Source organism: Protopterus annectens, chromosome 4.part1 (genome assembly GCF_019279795.1).
Source record: "Protopterus annectens isolate FY-2018-M chromosome 4.part1, PAN1.0, whole genome shotgun sequence".
In the NCBI taxonomy this organism is placed as follows: domain Eukaryota; kingdom Metazoa; phylum Chordata; order Ceratodontiformes; family Protopteridae; genus Protopterus; species Protopterus annectens.
Genome location: NC_056734.1, coordinates 543,174,726 through 543,190,252, shown reverse-complemented (window position 1 = coordinate 543,190,252; position 15,527 = coordinate 543,174,726). Strand labels below are relative to the sequence as shown.

The window sequence follows — 15,527 nt, the reverse complement described above, 5'->3', positions numbered from 1 at the left end:
TGATCCTGCAAGAAATCTGAGGTGTCTTCTGCAGTTTGGTCGAATAGGGACGTGCAGGTATGCCTCCTTGAGATCTAGAGTCACCAGCCAAGACTCCTTGCCCAACATGGGAAGAAGTTGCTGTAGGGTCAGCATCTTGAATTTTGGCACAATGAGGTAAGTATTCAGTGCGGACAGGTCGAGAATAGGCCTCCATTGATTTTCTTTTCTTGGTACAAGGAACAGTCTGGAGTAAAATCCTTGGCCTTGTTTCTATAGCTTTCATTTGAAGCAAGTTGTTGATCTGCTTTAAAGCCTCTGCCTTCTGTTTGGTGGTAAGTTTGGCATTCCGTTTCTTTTTGGGAAAGTGTGGAAGTGGAACCTGTATCCTTTGTCTATTATTTGCAGTGCTCATGTGTCCCTTGTAATATAATGCCAATTTTTTTGAGAATAAAGCAAGCTTTCCGCCCAAGGGTGCTTCCAGTTGAGCACTGGTGGGCGGAATCAGAGTAAAGTCATTGAGCCTGTCCTGGTGTAGTAGTTGTTGCTGCTCTGCTATTGCACTACCTCTCTGGTTGGCAGGCTGCCACTGACGGCCTCTGTAAGAGCCCCTAGATTGGCCTCTGCCTCTGGGGCGTCTGTTCCTGCCTCTCTGGGCTCTGTCCGAGTCTGGAAAGGACCAATTCTTAGTAGGCCAGTTTCTGCTGAATCTCAGTGGTTGTACTTGTTGGAAATCCTTAACTGTTTGCACAGATTTTGCCTTTTCTTCATACTTTTTTAAGACCTCCTGAGCAGAGGAGCCAAACAAATTTTGTTTCTCCATTGGAGCATCCAGGAGTTTAGCTTTAACATGGTCTGGCAAAGATTGTTCCTTCAGCCAGGCATGCCTACGAATAACCGCCCCAGTCATAGCTGACCTAAATGAAGCCTCCGATGCATCATAACCACACTTTAAGAAATGATTACTAACCTGCTGTGAGTTGTGTACCAAATCCTGAAGGGATTTACGGTCAAGGGGCTCAGGAGAGGAAAGCTTCTTGTTCAGTTCATCTAACAAATACTCTTGGTACTGTATCATATGAAATTGACAATTTAGTGCCCTGACGGAAAGAGTTGCAGAAGTATATACCTTCTTTCCCCATCTCTCTAAAGCTCTAGACTCTCTTTCAGAAGGTAGAGGATTTTTGGCAGTGGCAGCCGCAACCCCTTTAGGGCCCCGAGTAATAGTTTCTGGGTCTGCAGAATGGGCTTTATACAGATGGAAATGAGAATCCGGGACCCTGTAGTATCTATCAGGTTTGGCAGGGGCCGGGGGGAGAGTATCAGGGGCTGTACTGACATCATTGTACACATCATCAATTACATTCAAAACAGGAGGTATAGCTAAGGGCCTATGCTGAGGCAAATGTAAAAAGGTCCTTAATATTTTTCTGGAATCAGAGAATTCCTGACCTTGCCATTGAAAATGCTCTCTCATGGAGTGTAGAGTCTCACCAAAGGAGAGCTCTTCAGGAGGGGAGGCCGAAGGGATAGATTCTTCAGCATCAGAATCCTCATAGGACGAATAAGCCTCCTCCTGGTGGTCTGACAACTCAGAACCATCCGTGGACTCATTTGAAGAGTGTGGGTCAGAAGGCTCAGTCCTGGGCCTTTTGTCTGGTGGAGGGTGAGAGGCCCTGTCCGGGTGAGGTTGTGAACCTCTAATTAAAGAAATAAGGTCCTCTGCAAGGCTGAGGATCTGAGAACTAAAGGAAGGCCTCTGGGAGGTAGTCTTGGGAGGCAAAGCTTTAGAAAGTTTAGCAGCTTTAGCCCTAGAAAAGGCCTTAATGGACATGGAAGCAGGGGGCCTAGCTGCCCCACGTGCAGGAGTAGATATGTCCAAAGGTATGGTGTCGGACATATCCTGGACACTGGTTTCGGTAGGTAGCTCGGTAGCAGACTCAGCCGGGGCCTCCCGGGCCGCGGTGGTCGGTTGAGTGGATTCGGATGAAGGAATCTCCGAGGACTCTGTTTCGGCTGAAACCAAGACACTCGCGGTAGGCCTTACCGTGGTTTCAGCCGAAACCGCGGGCCGCGAGTGTCGGTCCTTGTCCTTCCGTTTTTTTCACCAAATGTGATGCCGGAGTCTCCGACGGCATTTTATGTGCAAAACTAGCCCCAAAAAATTCATCTGCAAACTCCGACCGACGTCTAAGAGTTCGTCGGTTGAAGGAAGCACAGGCTGAACAGGACGATACGTCGTGGTCTGGGCCTAAGCAAGGAAGGCAGTAGGAATGGAAATCCTTATGAGGTATTTGTTTCCCACAAGTTAAACAATTATTTACTTTATTTGACATCGGCTGAGGCAAGAAAGAGTCCCCAATGGGGTACTTAGCTTTTTCGAAGTCTTCAGTAGCTGAAATCACTGGATCTGACCGACCGGCACTTGCGAACAGCTTCTGCTTCGGGCACCGCGCGGCAAGAAAGACTGGGGAAAATGGCGTCGGCTGATGCTTTTATACCCCTGATGCTCTGACGTCGGGGAAGGTGCAACATCAGCCGAGGCCAGACCCAGACTTTGGAATCCGGCCAACCGAAGGGCTGCCTGAGGCAGGACAACCCATATGTTATGACTGCAGATGCATCCTTGAAGGACATCTGAGTCTCCACAGTCTTCTGTGACTCTGGAATCTGTTGTGTCTTGACCACTCTTGGCACCTCAGACATGATCTCTCACTGAAGCCTTTTTTAAGTGGGAAAGGTAATTCAACACTTAGCACAAACATGGCTGATGTACTGGAGCACTTCCCTAGCTGGTTCTTTGCCTTAAAATTCCCCTACTAGGGTCGACTAATGAACTCTCTCCTGATATGTCCTTTTTGATGGCTGCTGACATCACAGTAGCAGCAATGGCAGGACCATTACTCCAATGTTGATGATCTTTGGGAGAGGCCAAAATTTTATCAGGCTTCTTCAGGACTGGTTCCACTACATCGGGCTCCCTCCAGGCACTCCAAGACACCAAATCAATTAATGCATTTGGGGGGGGGGGCACCAGTAGACTCTTCTGAAGATGGGGCTTCATCTCTCTAAACACTGCATTGAAAGAGCCGCTCCACAAGTTCACTAAAAGAGGCGTCTTTACAAGGGTATTTTGAGGACCACCCTTCTTTCTTGAGGTCAGTACCCTCTGTGAAGGATTCTTCTGGGGAAATCAAAATGCTTTCTCTTGCATCACCTCTTGACAAGACCTTCGGGGGGGGGGGGGAGTGGAAGAGGTCTGGGGCCCTGGATGCATGCTAGTCAGAGTGGGTTGTCCTGAAGCAAGTTGAAGAGAGTCCAGAGACAAGGAGGGAGAGATGCTGTTTCACACCAACCACTCAGTCTTCCAGGTAGGAGAACAGCCTCTCTAGGACACTGAAAGCAGAAGCTGAAACTGGCCGCCCATAGCGAGCATCCCTGAGATCCAAAGAATCCTAGGACCTGCTAGACTCCGGCCCTCTTACGTGTGCCCCAACACCGAGACCTGAGCTGTCGAGATCCAAAGCACTAAGAGGGAGAGATGATTTGGAGACCTGAAGTGTTGAAACCCAACCCGCCAACCCCAGCCCGGAAGGGTCAGCTCTGAGGTCCATTCGGCTTCGAGACAGATGGGATCGAGAAGGCCAAGCCAGGGGTCAGAGGCGAAAACAATCAAGCTATCAGATCAACCCCCAACAGTAGTAAAGCAACAGGCTCAAAACCCCTGAGGAATGAACATTTCCATGGAGCCGAAACCTCGATCTTACCCACGGCCAAAGGAATTAAATCCAAGTGCATCTTGGCTTGCAGAAAGCATCAGCTGCTCCAACTCAGCAGGTCTAAACTCTCAACTGATCGTACCAACTGAGATGGGGAAGCTACTGATGGGGATTTAAAGCCTGTTGGCTTGTAGAAGGCTTTGAAGAGTGGGTATGAACTTTAGAAGCTCAGCTCTGCAGCTGAGATGGAGAGAACTACTAAGGGGTGGGGGGGGGTGAATGAACCCTGCCCGAGGAAATACCCCTTGACAAAAAAGGGCTATGGAGGCTAAGCACTGCGGAAGGAGCTTTTTCCACAGTTAGTACAGTGGGAGAATGGGTCTGAGGTACTGGATCAGCTGGTGTCTCCGAGACGGTCAGTGGGGCCAAAGAACCTGGGATCTTTGGATCTGAATGGCTAGAGGTAGGGGCCACTCCACATTAGAGGATCTACAGGTCATTAATCCCCCCCCCTTCTGACCCCAATCACCCTTGCCATGTTTGCTGGCAGGCGAACAACAAGAGGAAGCCTCCTCAGCTGGGAAAAGCCCTTTTAGCACCAGCTTGGCCTTTCTCTCAATGATGGACTGGGAACAGAAGCTACTGTAAAAGGCAAAGAGTGTTTAAGTGTATGGGACAGAGATAGCAGACACACCAGTCATGCAAGTCTTGTGAGGAAGTTAATGGCCACACACGATACACTTTTTAATCCCTTTCTCTGTGGGCTCTGGTTTTAAAAGAACTGGCCCACTTTTAAGGCATTGCCCTGTGGCAAAAGCACAGCTTGCTCTGTTGTGTGCATCTAGCAAACGTCTCAGGAGTACCTCCCCTGAAATAAGGCCAGACTTGTGTAGGTAGGAAAAAATACATCTGGGTAGGCAACTGAAAGAATATTTTAAGCAATCTGCATTTCCTATCCTATGCAGTAGATAAATATTTACTAAACACAATGGGCACTGTAGACATACCAGAGGCAAAAAAGTAAACTAGAGATGCTTGCGTCTAACCCTTAGCCTCGGACAGTGACTGTTTTTTGTGGATGGGGAAATGCAGATATGCAACCTTCCAATCTAGCATAACTAACAGAGTCTGGAATTAAAGCAGTCTTTGCACTGTGAGACTGCTAAACTAAGTTTCTCTAAGAAATGTATTCAGCCTAAACAAATCAAGATAAAGTTTCCAGGAGACATCTTGTTTTGGGACTTGAAAAAGCATGGAGTAAAAAATATTTTCACCGTTCCAGCAGTGCGGTTGGGGTGGCACAGTATGGCTCCAAACTGGATCAGATGAGGATAGCAAGCCAGGAAAGGAAGAAAGGATATGAACACGATTCTGCAGCCCGGGATATGTAGCCTTACCCATCTGTCCCAAGTTAGCCCAAGAAAACTGATATAGAACTGAGACAACTATCAAAAATCAATGTCTGAGATTGTGAGGGGGGGGGGGGGGGAGGAGCCAAGGAATGGTGGGTTGAGACAGTGCTGTCCACTACTATCCTGAAAGGGGATAATTACCTTTCTTCACTCTAACCTGCTACCTGCATTTGTATCTATGCAGGCCTGCTATTTCCTAAAAGCACTCAATTACTTAAAGTAGTCAATTTTAGACTACTTTCTAGAGGAAAACCACTGTTTAGCAGGATAATTCCTACTGTACTTGCACACAGATGAAGAAAACAGTGATTTAAATGATGTTATGACCCTTCTTTCTCCTCCGATCCGGTTTCTTAATCTCTTGCTAAGGGGTAACAGAGAGAGAGTCTTACCTTAGGCAGATGGAGATCCAACAGCTGCTCCTTAACTTCATTTATCAAGGCCTGAATTCTCAGACAGAAATGCCTTTGGAGAACTTTGCCTGTGGCTGCACTCCTACTACAGGTATTTATCTGCATAAAAGCCACATTTTATGGCATGTTTCCCCTCTTTAAGAGCAACCTATTTTAAGTCTAATAGTCTCATCTTTCATGGCCTCACCAATAGCACTTGATGCCATATACATATGTGACTGAAACTGTCCTCTTGACAACAAACAATGTGTGCCTGACACTTAACAGTTCTAAAAGTTCAAGGCTGAAAGTATTACCCTTTCATCAAATATATCTACTGCTCTTCTCTCCTTGTTACCAGGAAGCATACTGAGTCCTGGGGCAAGTTTAGCTCTCAGGCAACATTCATGGAGATCATGGCTATATCAGTTAAAGTTATTCTGAAAGTATTTACAAGGTGGTCTGTACATTTTAGAATTTACCTGGATTCCTCAGGAATGGGAGCTGACAGTCAAGCTCCAAAAATGTCAATTCAAAGAAACCTTCAAAAGCATGGAACAACTCTCGGGTCATAAATACCCAAAGAGGTAGCTATCCCCTCATGTGACTCAGACACCTCTTTAAATCGCCATTTTCAAATATTCTCTCTGATGGATCCAGGGATTTCCCACCTTTGGGGAAAGAATGGGCATCTACAATAGGGGAACACTTGACACATACAATACAAATGACACTCAAATGAGCATTACATAAACAGAAATGCTACAAAATGGAAAGTAGAATGAGGCACAGGTGCCACTCAGGGATTCTCTAAAGTAGGCAATGTACAATCCCTATCTGCAGGACCATTCACATACAACACTAAACTGCACAGGAAAACAGAAGTCAACTTTATCTAAAATGAAATCACTGTTCTAGGAGAAAAAATACTTACTTTTTGTGCAGGAATTCTCCTGCTGCTACAGCAACAGGCCGGTGAGCAGAGTAAACCAAATGATAAACATTTTCACAGTCTTCACTGGACAATGACTCTTCACTTCCACTTCGGCAATATGAAAAATAACAATGAAAATATTACTGGCCATAAAAAATATCTTGTTAAATTACAGTAAACTACCTAAACAAAAATTGTTAACTGAAAACAGAGGAAAACACAGACACAAGAGCATTCACCACAGATTTGTTCCTAATAAATGAAATGAATTACAAGGCATACCTTTTCTGTGGTTCACAGCTCTATTTTCCATCATCTCCAGATCAGTTACAGTTCTCTGAAAGCTTCAAGAAAACAGTCGCCCAGATAAGCATGCACGCAAGACCGTGAGTCTAGTAACCACTAAGGAATCACACCTCCTACCAATTGCAGTAGAACTATAAAGACACAGCATCCACGTTTTTAAGCATCTTTATTAAATCACGTTTTAAATTGCAACACGTGTTCACATGCATTAACAGATTAAAAAAAAAACAAATTTAAATTATAATCAACATACTATACACACACACACACACACCTTCTACTTAACTATTTTTATTTATTCCAGTAATACATACACTGCTCAATTCTTGCCTTTGCTTAAACCACAACCCAAACTCTCAAGCATTAGATTCTGCACGATCTGTCCCCATAAATTCCATTTACTCCTATGAAATTTGCTCCTTCACTTTCCTGAAGATCACACCTACAACCCTTTATCTCCTCTACTTCTGCTACAGTTGTTACAGATTTTGATTTCCATTTTCTAACAACTGACTTTTTGGCAGCCTGCACAATTAAACTTAGCAATATCTTACTATGTTTAAGCAGCTCAGATCATATACACCAAGCTTAAAATAATAATTTCCATAGTTATGACTATTTGTTTTCCCAACATTTCTGTCAAGGGAAATTTTAAAATCTGCCAACTCATTACATTCAACCCCCTCCCAAAAAAAAGAAACAATGTTCCCAATTACCTCTCTCCTTCCTCATTGCATCTCTATCTAACTGAAAACAAAATTTTCTGAAGTCTACTTTGGGTATAAAAATACCTATCCAAACACTTCCATGCAACAAAATACCAAACTTTCTGGACTGCAGACCAAGTCGTCCTAGATATTTTTCCCATTGTTCCTTTGTCAACTGCCTTTCTATTCTTTTTTTTTTTTTTAATTTTTCTAACATCCTTGATTAATTGTTTACAGTTAGCATCATTTTATATGCCCTGCTAATTACTCTCTTATCAATACTTGAGAGAGAAGACGATCTCTAACCTACAGTTCAAACTTCTGTTTAGCCTCATTCCACTTTACTTTTAATTCTAACTTATTTGCTCCCAATACACTGGGTTCCTTTACTAACATTCTCTTGTAAACTCCATCTCCCTATTACTATTTTCTATCGTCTTACCTGCAGACATCTCCTATTGGCAAAATCTTCTTTCTCTATTCCCTTGCTGGCTTAGTACTTTAGAATACTTTCTGCTACTATTCTGTATGGTTACTAATCTCCTTAAGAACTTGCATACAATCCTAATCTCGTTTACTCTTTCAATCCCCTCTATCATCCTTTTCCACTTAGACTGATTTATTTTAAATCCTTCTGCCGGAGTTATTTACATGAGATGTGCCTGTACAGCTTTAAAACCCCCCTTCAAACTACTCTGTTCTATGGCAGAGAACGTAAAAGTTTTGTACCCACCATAACGACACATCTGTTGTCTTTTTTTCATCCGGTTCTACCTTTGGGTTATCGGACCTACTCGGATCTAGCCTTGGTGCCTTTAGAAGCTGTGGATATAGGGCTGTGACTCTTCCCCTATTCATAATCCTCCAAGTACCTCATATCGAGAGTGCCTTACTAACAAAATCTCCTATTATCTCATAAATTTTAACACCTATATAAGATACCAGAATATAGCATGGAGAAAACAACTAATTGAGGCTGTATATGGAAAAGGTACCTGGTTAGGTCCATTCAATTAAAGAGGAGCAAAAGATGAGAAAAAGGGATGCTGAACCGGATGAAAAGAAGACAACACTGATCTATCATTACAGTGAGTACATAACTTATGGATCCAGTATTGTCTCTTTTCGTTTGGTTCAACCTTTTGCACAGATTCCCTAGCTACCACAAACCTATGAGGGATCAAGGAAGGATATTCCTAAGAATGTTGGAGCCAAAGGATGTACAGGATCTTGACAAGCATCCAGCTTGTAATGAGAAATGAATGTGTGAACTATGGACCAAACTGCTGTAGCACAGACATCTATGCATAAAAGCAGTAGAAGCAGCCACAGATCTTGCAGTGTGAGCTCTTCGTTTCTTGATTAAACAGAGCCCTAAACTTTAATTTACAAAGGCTATGCATTCTGACAGCTGCCTTGACAGTGTGACTTCAGAAACACAATGGCAGCCTGGCTTTTAGAAAAGGCTAAAACAGCTGATCAAATTTTCTGAAATCTTAAGTCCTATGAAGATAAAACCTAAGCAGTCTGTGGACATCAAATAAATGCAGAGTATATTCTTTGCTAGAAAATCATGGAAAGAATACTGGTAAATTAACAGTATGATCAATGTTCATTTCAGATGCCGCATTTGGGATAAACATCGGATTTGTTCTCAAAGAAACCCTATCTTTGTGGAAAATAAGGTAAGGAGGCTTACAGAAAGCGCACACAATTCAGAAATCCTTTTAGCTGATGTGAGGGCCACCAGAAAAACAGTCTTCCAAAAGATACTTCAAGTCTGCTGAAGCTGCTGGTTCAAAGGGTTTTTTTTTTTTTTTTTTTTTTTTTTTTTTTAAAACGCTTGAAGCAAGATAATTATGCCCCATGAGGAATAGGATTCCTTACAGGAGGTCTCAATATGAAAGTTCCCTTTAGAAAGGCCTCTGAAATCTTTAAAGAAGCTACAGCTATCTGATTGTATCTAATATGAAAACTGGAAACAGCTAGCTGCACTTTGACTGTTGATCCTTTTTGGAAAATGTTTGACAAAGTCGAGAATGGAAGAAAAAGGAGCTGAAAAGGTATCTATCCCCTTAGCAGCTGCCCAGAAAGAGAACCTCTTCCATTTGCTAAGGTAAATATTTCTAGTAAGATTTTTGAGAGACTAAAAATGTGAAACACTTGAGTGGAAAGCCTAGCATCTCTGGCCACTGTTAAAATTGGAGGAACCATGCAGTTTAGTTTTAGTGTCTCTGAGTCTGGGTGAGGCTGCATGGATGGGTGTATCAGAAGGTCTAGATGGTTGTCCAGCAACCAGGGAGGCTATGCTAGCCAATGCCAGAGGAAGGGGAAATAAGAAGTTATGTACTCACCATAACGTTCCATCGGAGTAGATAAACTTCATTTGGCAGCAACCTATGGGTCTTCGGATCCATATCGGATCCGTGCTGGCAGTTTCCAACAGCAGAGATCCGAGCTCCAAGCTCCTCCCCTTACCCATAATCCCCTGCCAACCCTACCTGACCTCAGATCGAGTTTGCCTAATGCAAGACCTACACCAAATAGCCAGCCTATGGTCTGACCTCGATACAATCAGATGACAAAATAGTAATATAAACATCTGACGGTCAGGGGGAAGGAGTGGGGGGGGGGGGGGGCGGTTGTTGCCAAATGAAGTTTATCTACTCAGATAAAACGTTATGGTGAGTACATAACTTCTTAATCTGAAGTAGTTAACTTCATTTGGGCATCAACCTATGGGACAAAGTCCCCAGCTACCTAAATCTTGGGAGGTCCTCATAGGAAGGTTGTTCCGGAGCACTGCAGAGCCAAAGGATGCTCACCCTCTGAAGACCAGGTCCAACTTATGATTTATAAAGGTATGAGATGAAGCCCAAGTGGCTGCCGAACAAATTTCATCCAATGAGACTCTAGAACGAAATGCAGCAGATGTGGAAATTGATCTATTAGAATGGGTGTGGACTCCCTGGGGTGCGGGCCGGCCGGAACTTTCATATGCTAGTAAAATACACTGTTAAATCCACCTGGACAGTGTGACTTTTGAAACTGATTTTCCAAAATTAGATTTAGCAAAGGAAATAAACAGCTGGTCTGATTGCCTATGACCAGCTGTTCTGTGTAAATAGAAATGTAGTTGTCTATGAACATCCGAGTGCAACTTGTATTTGCCTTTGTTTTGGTAATTGGGAAAACTACAGGTAAATTAATAGTTTGATTGATATTTGACTCGGAAGCAACCTTAGGAAGAAAAGAGGGATTGGTCCTGAGGGATACTCTATCTTTGTGAAAGGTCAAATACGGTGGCTTGGCGGAAAGGGCTTGGAGCTCAGAAACCCTTCTGGCTGAAGTATCAGCGACGAGAAATGCTGTTTTCCAGGATAATAGTTTAAGATCCACTGAAGCTGCAGGCTCAAAGAGAGGAGCTGTCAAAGCCTGGAGCATAGCGCTAAATCCCAAGGAGGGACTACATCCTTCACCGGGGGTCTTAGTAGGAAGGTACCCTTCAAAAAGGCCTTACACAATCTGGTTGAGATCAAAGGGCCTAGGTCACTCCCCACGTGATAATGCGAAATTGCTGCCAGCTGAACTCTGACCGTGGACGAGCTGGCTCCTTGGTCGAAAAGTCCTGACAAAAAGTCTAACACCGCAGGTAACGGAACAGTAAAGGGGTCTAACTTCTGTTGCTCCGCCCAAATAGAAAACAGTTTCCATTTGCTACCATAAAGCCTTCTAGTAGAAGGCATGTGGGCCGCCACTAAGATAGCTTTGACCGGGGAAGAGATACCGGGAATCCTAGCTAGGAGTGGAACTGGAGCAACCAAGCCGTGAGTTTCAAATTGTCCAGAATCGGGGTCGGGAGGTCTAACGGGTGCGAGATCAGATCTGGAATGGGATCCAGAATCCAGGGAGGATTCACTAGATGAGACCGTAGATAAGGGAACCAAGCCGGACGAGGCCAGAATGGGGCAATGAGGATTATTCTGCTCCCCAGCCGTCTGGCTTTCTGTAAGAACTTCAGCATTAGAGGAAGAGGAGGGTAAGCATAGAGGAGACTGGGCGGCCAAGCATGTACCAGAGCATCTAGGGGGGATTCCCCGGGTGGGGGAATTAGAGCGAAGTAGTCACTGCACTTCGTGTTTGAGGGAGAAGCGAAAAGATCGCAACAAGGTTGACCCCATTTGGAGAATATTTGTTTCGCTACTTCGGGATTCAGAGACCACTCGTATGGCAATAGAATCGTGCAACTCAGTTTGTCCGCAAGGATGTTGGACCACCCCGGAATATGCATCGCTATGAGAAAGCTGGAACGTTAGAGCAGGCTGTCCCTGGGGCCAGGTGATGGAAGCCGGAGCCAACTGAGAGGGAGTGTGGGGCGGAGCCGTAGCTGTGGCCGGGGGCCTGGAATCCCTCGACAGAGCCCTCTCCACCACGTCGAAAGCCAAAGGAGAGCTGCTCTCTCTGGGATCCGAGAGCAAACCCTCCCTCAGATCCGACGAGTGGATCGGGGCTGACGCTATCGGATCCGACGGGCCAGTATGCTCCGACCTGGATGGAGCCGAAGGCAGACTGACACCCTCGGATCCGAAGCTCAGCTCTCGGCTCTGAGAGCTCGGATCCGCCGAAAAGGGACCAGACAGACTCTAGGGCGCTTGTCGACGAAGTACCCAAAGCTATCGGTGCCGACACCCCCCCGGCTCCAACGCCGCTCGGCTCAGAGGACTCCAAACCCGGGAAGCGGGTTGGAGAAGGAGCGATTGGGGCGAAAAAAGGGGTCGAGCTACCCCCCCGGAGGGGGGTAGGGGGGAGGCAAGAGCACTCCCATCTGCAGTTAGGCCTGGAGGAATCTTCTCATCATTCGGTCCAAATCTGCGTCCGTTAGGCTTTTAGTACACCTAGAAGAGGCCACCGAGATGGGTCAGGAGTGCTGCCTCGATGACCTTGAGGGAGATCGGGCCTCCTCCAGCCACGGTGAGAAGCAAGGTGACCGGAGCCGAGAAGGAGAAGGCTCTGAGGTCTTGGAGGGAGAAGCCCGCATAGCTGGCAGGGCCGATGTAGAGGCCTCAGCCCACCACTTGTGGTGCTTCTCTCTGCGCCTCTCTTTTCTGGCTTCCCTATCCTCCTGGCCCAAGGTGGGAGGTTGACTCCCGGCCAGAGGAAGGGAAGCAGTCGTTGGTACTGCCGCAGCTGCGGCAGGCGCCATGGGGGGGCCGGAGGTCAGAGCAGAGTCCGGGGGCAGAAGTCCCGCCAGAATCAACTTCAACCTCCGGTCCTTAAGTGCCCTGGGGTTGAACGCCGCGCAAATAGCGCATCCAGAGGAGAGGTGATCAACCTCAAGGCACAACACGCACCGAGTGTGGCCATCCGCTGGGGATAGCTTATGGCCACACTTGGTACATTTAGAAAAAAATGTCTTTGGGGCCTCAGACATTACTGGAAAGAAGACCCACACACTAGGCCCCAACCACACACAGACACACACCCTACCGCTCTCACGATGGGGGGGGGGGGGGATAAGCTAAAATTAAATTTGAAGAGAAAAACTACAAGGGAAAGCTAAACACACACACAACACTCTTATGACAGAAAAAGTAAAGAAAAGATCAAAATTCTCTCACAAGTCTTGACTAACGCCTGGAACTCAAGGATCAAGCTGCTGGCTTCAACTGCGGCAAACTAGATCTGAGGTCAGGTAGGGTTGGCAGGGGATTATGGGTAAGGGGAGGAGCTTGGAGCTCGGATCTCTGCTGTTGGAAACTGCCAGCTCGGATCCGATATGGATCCTAAGACCCATAGGTTGGTGCCCAAATGAAGTTAACTACTTCAGATTGAAAGTTATGCACTTATAATGACAGACTGGTGTTGCCTGTTTCTGTCCTTCCTCAAATAATCGGTCTTGGATCTGACTTCGGCTGTTTTGTTTTTTTTTTTCCCAGACTTTAGGATCCATAGCTCAGGCTCCACCCCTTACCAATAATGCCCTCCTGTCCCCAACATTACCTCAGACAGAGCTTCCCCTCAAATACTTTAACAAATTCATTACACAGATTATAAACATGTATTACTAGAAACCCTAAAGAACAGAGCAAAGGAACAATTTGCACTGCAGCTGCAAAAGTATGTAATGTTGTACCAATGACAGTCCATACAGTCATACCAGAAGCCAAGGGGAAGAAAAATGTTTCATGAAATGGAAAAAGGTGAAGTAGGGAAGTTAAGGAATGACGGAAACAGACCACACAGGTTTATCATTATGGTAAGTGCATAACTTTCCTATCTGATATTGTCTTTTCTGCCCAATCCTCAACTGATGGGAGTGTGTCCCCAGCTGATTAGTTCTGGAAGACAGCAATTTGTTATGGGAAATGAAGGTATGAACATTAGATCAGGTGGCAGCAGTACGAATGGCATAAACTGAAACCCTAGAAAAGAAGGCTAAAGAAGTGGACACAGATCTTGTTGAGTGTGATTTTGTGGTCACGGTAGAGCCAAACCATTTGCTTATAAACAAGGGGAGATACAACCATCTAGCTAAAGTAAACTTTGACACATCTTGACATATCTTGGTCTTAGAACATGAAACAATTGATCCGATTTCCTAAAAGATTTGGTTTGATGAAAGCAAAAGTACAATTGCCTGTGTACATCCAACCAATTGAGCATGTAATTATTCCCCTTTATTTGAAAAAAAATGGAAAGAAGATCGGAAGATTAATACTCCAAGTAAAGACTGTGAAGCTAACTTAGGCAAAAAGGAAGGACTGGTGTATAAAGTAACCCCATCCTTATGAACACACTTTAAGGAATTTGGCAAAATAGAGCTTGGAGCTCTGACATCCTTTTGGCTGAACTGCCACCAGGAAAAAGGTTTTCCAAGTCAGAAATTTTAGATCCACCTTGGCAGCAGGTTCAGGAGGAGTTTGGGTCAAGGCTTGTAGCACAACAGTGGCGCTCCAAGGAGGAGAGGGATCCTTAAGTGGAGGTCTAAGAAGAAAGGTACCGCTGGAGAAGGCTTTGCACAATTTGAGTAAAGCTAAAGAAGCGTGACTCTCTCCCACATGGAATATGGGATGGCTGTTAATTGGACCATAAGAGTAGAATAACAATCTGTTAAGGAAAATGGAGGCAAGGAATTCTAACACTGCTAATTTAGGAGAAAAAAAAAAAGGATCCAAATTTCTTTGTGATGCCCAGATGAAAAATCTTTTCCATTTATTTTTGCAAGCTTTTAGTGGATGGCTTTTGAGCAGAGGTAAAAATGTGGACTACTTGGGATGAAAGCCCAGAGTGAATAGCCATAACTGGAAGAGGAGAAACCACACAGTTAGCTTTAATGCTTGAACAACTGGGTGAGACAGTAGATTTGGATTCAGATCCAGCACCCAATGAGGGTGTACCAGATCAGGCCAGAGGTAGGGAAACCACACCTTCCAAGGCCAAAAATGAGCAATGAGGATGACCTTGTTTTCTATTGTAAGGCTTTCGGTAAAAATAAATAGGGGAATGGGAAGGCAGTATATAAGAGGAGGAAAAGACTGATTACCAAGAAGAAATGATCTAAGAATTAGAGAAAAATATTCCAATAATCCAAATATTATCAGGTTGCCAACTCTGGCAGAGGGACCACATGGGAGATAATCAGATCCAAAGTCGCTGGAACAAACTGGAGAAGGAGATCTAATAATGAGAGTAAGCAGGCAAGGTCTTGCTATTCCAAAGAAGTGGGGAGAACCCACAACTGTATCTGGGACTTCAAGAAGGTCCTCATTATCCTATCCAGATATGCTTCTGACAAGCCCCAGAAAACCAGAATGACCTAAAAAAAGCCACTGAGGGGGATCTAGAAGATTGGTGCCAGAGCTCTCAACTTTTACCAAGAGAATTTGGAACAAAGAAAAAAAAATAACTAAGGAAAAGGACCCAAATTAGGGACACATTTTAAACGTTGGCACTATTATCTTAGAAATTCTCAAAATCATTTCCAATTTTAGGAAGAATGGAACAAAATTTTAAGAAACATCAGTGTATGTCCCTAAAAAACAGGAACAGTCAATAGGCCTAACTGATGCCTTTATTTA

General features: G+C 44.8%; 1 protein-coding gene across 1 annotated transcript in view; it reads right to left on the bottom strand.

Moving 5' to 3' along the window:
• The window catches only part of STAG1 (stromal antigen 1), a 2,620,144-nt gene that overhangs the window by 1,483,949 nt on the left and 1,120,668 nt on the right, over window positions 1–15,527 (bottom strand). The window contains exon 10 of the mRNA XM_044070350.1: window positions 6,437–6,547. Within this exon, the coding sequence (XP_043926285.1) occupies window positions 6,437–6,547 (111 nt within the window). The remainder of the gene's footprint in view (window positions 1–6,436; window positions 6,548–15,527) is intronic.